Consider the following 6,000-nt stretch of genomic DNA (forward strand, 5'->3'; position numbering starts at 1 on the left):
TATAGAAGGCAGATTTGTGAGCAGGGGTCCGGTAATATTGCTGGAGGTGGCCCCCAGAGTCGGTCATTACACTCCACACTGTCCGTGCCGCTCGGCTCTCATTTACCAGCGTGGCCTGTGATCTGTGCGGGTCGTGGTCACATCTGATCATTGTGTCCTCAGGCAGGAAGGTGCAGTCCGAGAATCGATTCCGTAGGTGATACACAGAGGGGCGCTATACGCCTCGTACCTGTAACCTCCGCCTTAACCCTGTACACGCTGCAGGGAATGCTGAGCATGGCGGTAAACGCTCTCCTCTTTCCCTTTCCGCAGAGATGCTCAGGTCAAGATCATGGAGACCACCGTGTCCAACGCAGAGCATTATTTCGGACAGTTCTGCTCCATACTGGCCTCGTATACCCGCAAAACGGCCAAACTGCGGGACAAGGCGGACGAACTCGTCAAACAACTCATTGATTTCGGAAACACGGAGAACCCTGAACTGAGGAGCGCCATGAAAAACATGGCGGAGGAGATGGCAAAAATCCAGGACTACAGACACGCACAGGTATGTCTCGTGTGTGCAGAGATCACGCCGGTTCCAGTGGTACTAGATGAATTTGTGGCCGCCATGTAATGCTGCAACATGGTCAGCGATGTGGCCCAATGGTTAGCATTGTGCTATATGTATGTAGGGCAGCAGGGTGGCTCAGTGGTTAGCACTGTATGGTGGCTCAGTGGTTAGCACTGTATGGTGGCTCAGTGGTTAGCACTGTATGGTGGCTCAGTGGTTAGCACTGTATGGTGGCTCAGTGGATAGCACTGTATGGTGGCTCAGTGGATAGCACTGTATGGTGGCTCAATGGTTAGCACTGTATGGTGGCTCAATGGTTAGCACTGTATGGTGGCTCAGTGGTTAGCATTGTATGGTGGCTCAATGGTTAGCATTGTATGGTGGCTCAATGGTTAGCACTGTATGGTGGCTCAATGGTTAGCACTGTATGGTGGCTCAGTGGTTAGCACTGTATGGTGGCTCAGTGGATAGCACTGTATGGTGGCTCAATGGTTAGCACTGTATGGTGGCTCAATGGTTAGCACTGTATGGTGGCTCAATGGTTAGCACTGTATGGTGGCTCAGTGGTTAGCATTGTATGGTGGCTCAATGGTTAGCATTGTATGGTGGCTCAATGGTTAGCACTGTATGGTGGCTCAATGGTTAGCACTGTATGGTGGCTCAGTGGTTAGCACTGTATGGTGGCTCAGTGGGTAGCACTGTATGGTGGCTCAGTGGTTAGCATTGTATGGTGGCTCAATGGTTAGCACTGTATGGTGGTTAGTGGTTAGTGCTGGGACCCTGGGTTCAAATCCCATCCCAACATCTTTCAGGAGTTTGCCTGTTGTCCCCATGTTTGCGTGGGTTTCCTCTGGGGGTTTCCTTCTGCTCTCCAGACTCTGACTGGTGGGAAATGTAGAGTGATGATGTCTGTACATCGCTGCGGAATATGCTGGCGCTATAGAAGTGAGTAGAATAAATAATAATAATGCTCCACGCCCCGGCAGTAAATCCACAGTGATATTGGGGTAATGTAAACCTTCTGGAGCCCAATGCAAAATCTGTACTGGGCGCCCCACCTACTGTGTGGCAGAAAAACTGGGGCTCCCCGGCCTCTGATTGCAACCCCCATGGTAGACCCCCAACCAAACTGTGTAATCAGTCCACCAGTCAGTGAAGTTGCCATCAAATATGTGCTGTCCATAGCACTGTGAATTCAGCGCCTCTCCTGTCTACAGGTTGTGTCTGGTATTGCAGCTGTGCCCCATTTATGTCAATGAAGCTGAGCTGTAGGAAGGAGCCGCTCTTTTCATGTTTGTAGAATCCTGGACATCCCGATGAGGCACCGATGGTGGTACCGGCCATCTCCATGTGGCAGTACAGATCGGCTGCTGGTTTGCCGTCACACATCATTTATTACTGCAGTATCGTTACGTGGCGGCCGTGGTCATGGGCTGTCGGCTGTGGCTCCACTGGAATGGGCGAGCAAAGCATCATCCAAAATCAGACCGCCGCTGTGCCTGCGCACATCAGTTACCAGAGCGCGTCGTTGCGACCATCTCCCGGAGCCTCATCTCCATATTCGGAGCTCTTTAATCCTCAAAGCCATAATCTGCATGTAATGATTTCAGCTCCTGCCCGTCGCCCGCTGCACGCTGACCTTTGCTGGGTAATTTGAAACACAGAAGCGCGTTAATGAATCAAACCCGCTTGCAGCTAAATGATCTCTCGACAGGAAGGAGTGCCGGGCGCAGAGGTGAGGGCAGCCTCCTTAATTAGCCAGCTTTCGTGGAAACAAGACTGCCAGCGAGCTAATGATTTACTCGTTAATTGCTGGCTGCCGATCACTGGGGAGGGTTCTGCGGCCCGGTCAGGTCCAGATCATCAATAAGGCCCACTACATTACATCCTGGCGGACGGAGCGAAACGCACGGAATGTGGAATCTTCCCTGAGTGTGATGTATGGAGACGAGCAGTGGTGTCGTGCCGCCTGCAAAGAGGTGGAGGCGCCCAAGAAGACTTTGTGATTGGATGTCGTTGGTGAAATGTGCCGGTTATTGGGCGCGTTTCATGGCGGCCATAATGAAGCAATAAACTAATATTTGGCCAATACATGATCTGTACCCTATTGCCAGGAATACTGATAACCTATAGGCTACTTATTCTCAATATTAAAGAGGGAAAGGGGGGAAATCAAAGCCCTAAACATGCAAGAGCCGCTATTGGACCAGTGCAGAACTCTCACATCAGATACTCTAGCGCAGGGCCCACGAGTGCAGAAGGGCCCAGTTTGGGACCCTTCCCTGAAGTTACTGTCCACATTTAGATATTTTGACCAGTGAATGTTGCAGACCCCATTGTGCTCAGACCATTGTCAGACCCCTCCCTGTGTCATCACAATATTCTCTGCTCTGTAGGTGGAGAGACTCGAAACCAAAGTTGTGAACCCGATGAAAGCATATGGACCCCTAATAAAGGAAAAACGAGTGAGAATTTGTATATGTCCTGTATCCGAAGTGTGTCATGTGTTACATTGTATCTTTACACAGATATTATTACATCACACAGAATGAATAACATGCTTCCTTTTCTTTCTCTGTCTCCTCCTCTTCCCAATTCTTCCTTCCTTCCTTTCTTTTCCCTTTCCTTCCCTTCATCTCCATCCTCTTTTTACCTCATCCTCTTCTCCTTCCTCTTCTCCTTCCCCTCTCTTCTCCTTCCCCTCTCTTCTCCTTTCCCTCTCTTCTCCTTTCCCTCTCTTCTCCTTTCCCTCTCTTCTCCTTTCCCTCTCTTCTCCTTTCCCTCTCTTCTCCTTCCCCTCTCTTCTCCTTCCCCTCTCTTCTCCTTCCCCTCTCTTCTCCTTCCCCTCTCTTCTCCTTCCCCTCTCTTCTCCTTCCCCTCTCTTCTCCTTTCCCTCTCTTCTCCTTTCCCTCTCTTCTCCTTCCCCTCTCTTCTCCTTCCCCTCTCTTCTCCTTTCCCTCTCTTCTCCTTTCCCTCTCTTCTCCTTTCCCTCTCTTCTCCTTTCCCTCTCTTCTCCTTTCCCTCTCTTCTCCTTTCCCTCTCTTCTCCTTTCCCTCTCTTCTCCTTTCCCTCTCTCTTCTCCATCCTCTTTTTATTTACGGCATTTTCAGTCTGCATCTTCATAATTTTACCTTCTTTCCCTTTTTCTTATCCCTTTTCTGCCTTTTTTGTTTCTCTTTTGCCTTTTTTTCTTCTGATTCATCATCTTCTTTTTCGTCCTTGTCTTCCTTCTATTTGTTGTCTGTTCCCTTTTTTCTCTTTCTTCCTGCTTTTCCTGTAATTTCTCCTCCTTTGTTTTTTTTTGTCCTTCTCTTCCTCTTCCATTTTCCTCTTCTTGCCCTGTTTCCTCCTGTTTTCATCCTTCTTCGTATTGTTCTCATCATCTTCTTTCTCCTTTCTTTTCTAATTCTGTTCATCTTCCAAACTTTCTAACTCTTTTTTTGTCTTTCTTTTGTCAGGCAGAAATAAAGAAATTCAACACTGTGAGGAACAAGGAAATAAAAGAGCTGCAGAAGTTGGAGAAGCTGCGGCACAGGGCGCCGTCCGACCGTCACATGATTGTATCCTTACAAATGAGAGGAGCACGTCCTGTGATGCACTGCGGCCACACCACTAGAGCCAGAGGCAAGGTTCAGTGTCCTGAGACTGGTCGCTCCTCAGACACTATATTTACGTTGTATAGGGGTTGTATACATGACATCCAGTAGCTGCGTACAGCCACCATGCTTTCAGCTCTTCATGACTTGAACCTTTTATTGTGTTCTGCCTCATTGTAGAACCTTAGCCACAGTGTCCGACCATAGACCTTTCTATGTGGCCCTTCAGGGGCTGGGGCCCAGCTCAGGTGGCCTGTGGGTGATGATCCTGCACAGGCAGCAGAATATGAAGCATTTGGTAGTGGGTGGTCTTCCTCTACTTCACGAGAGGATCAGATCTCCATAGGGGGAATATTAGAGGTGATCTCTCCTGTGTGATTTGCTCCTTGACTCCATCATCCAGTCCCAGGTGAGTGTCTAATACGAAGTAATGTCAGCAGTGATGAACAGGTAAGAGGCGATCTGTCCTGGGGAGACTGTCAGCTGCTGGGGTCACAGTCCTCCTACATGGCCTGGAGTCTACGTGTCCACTGGATGAGTAAGAGAATGTATTATGTACAGCGTCCTATCAAATAGAACTGCATCTTCTTATATACAGCCGCTATAACCTGGGCATCTCCTATATACAATACCAAATGTACAGCCGGTATAACCTGGGCATCACCTGTATATAATTATATATGTACAGCTGGTATAACCTGGGCATCTCCTGTATATAATTATATATGTACAGCTGGTATAACCTGGGCATTTCCTGTATATAATTATATATGTACAGCCGGTATAACCTGGGCATCTCCTGTATATAATTATATATGTACAGCCGCTATAACCTGGGCATCTCCTGTATATAATTATATATGTACAGCCGGTATAACCTGGGCATCTCCTGTATATAATTATATATGTACAGCTGGTATAACCTAGGCATCTCCTGTATATAATTATATATGTACAGCCGGTATAACCTGGACATCTTCTGTATATAATTATATATGTACAGCCGGTATAACCTGGGCGTCTCCTGTATATAATTATATATGTACAGCCGGTATAACCTGGGCATCTCCTGTATATTATTATATATGTACAGCTGGTATAACCTGGGCATCTCCTGTATATAATTATATATGTACAGCCGGTATAACCTGGGCATCTCCTGTATATAATGATATATGTACAGCCGGTATAACCTGGGCATCTCCTGTATATAATTATATATGTACAGCCGGTATAACCTGGGCGTCTCCTGTATATAATTATATATGTACAGCTGGTATAACCTGGGCATCTCCTGTATATAATGATATATGTACAGCTGGTATAACCTTGGCATCTTCTGTATATAATTATATATGTACAGCCGGTATAACCTGGGCATCTCCTGTATATAATGATATATGTACAGCCGGTATAACCTGGGCATCTCCTGTATATAATGATATATGTACAGCCGGTATAACCTGGGCATCTCCTGTATATAATTATATATGTACAGCCGGTATTACCTGGTCATCTCCTGTATATAATTATATATGTACAGCCGGTATAACCTGGGCATCTCCTGTATATAATTATATATGTACAGCCGGTATAACCTGGACATCTCCTGTATATAATTATACATGTACAGCCGGTATAACCTGGGCGTCTCCTGTATATAATTATATATGTACAGCTGGTATAACCTGGGCATCGCCTGTATATGATTATATATATATATATATATATATATATATATATATATATATACAGCCGGTATAACCTGGGCGTCTCCTGTATATAATTGCACATGTACAGCCGGTATAACCTGGGCATCTCCTGTATATAATTATATATATATATATATAT

General features: G+C 46.5%; 1 protein-coding gene across 1 annotated transcript in view; it reads left to right on the forward strand.

Annotated features, from left to right (window-relative positions):
* Positions 1-6,000, forward strand: part of CIBAR2 (CBY1 interacting BAR domain containing 2) — a 31,111-nt gene that overhangs the window by 868 nt on the left and 24,243 nt on the right. The window contains exons 2-5 of the mRNA XM_073554908.1: positions 313-547; positions 2,950-3,018; positions 4,012-4,113; positions 4,553-4,558. Coding sequence (XP_073411009.1) covers positions 313-547; positions 2,950-3,018; positions 4,012-4,113; positions 4,553-4,558 — 412 coding nt within the window. The remainder of the gene's footprint in view (positions 1-312; positions 548-2,949; positions 3,019-4,011; positions 4,114-4,552; positions 4,559-6,000) is intronic.

The sequence above is a fragment of the Dendrobates tinctorius genome, unplaced genomic scaffold (assembly GCF_039654945.1).
Source record: "Dendrobates tinctorius isolate UK_male_01 unplaced genomic scaffold, ASM3965494v1 ptg000214l, whole genome shotgun sequence".
NCBI lineage: Eukaryota > Metazoa > Chordata > Amphibia > Anura > Dendrobatidae > Dendrobates > Dendrobates tinctorius.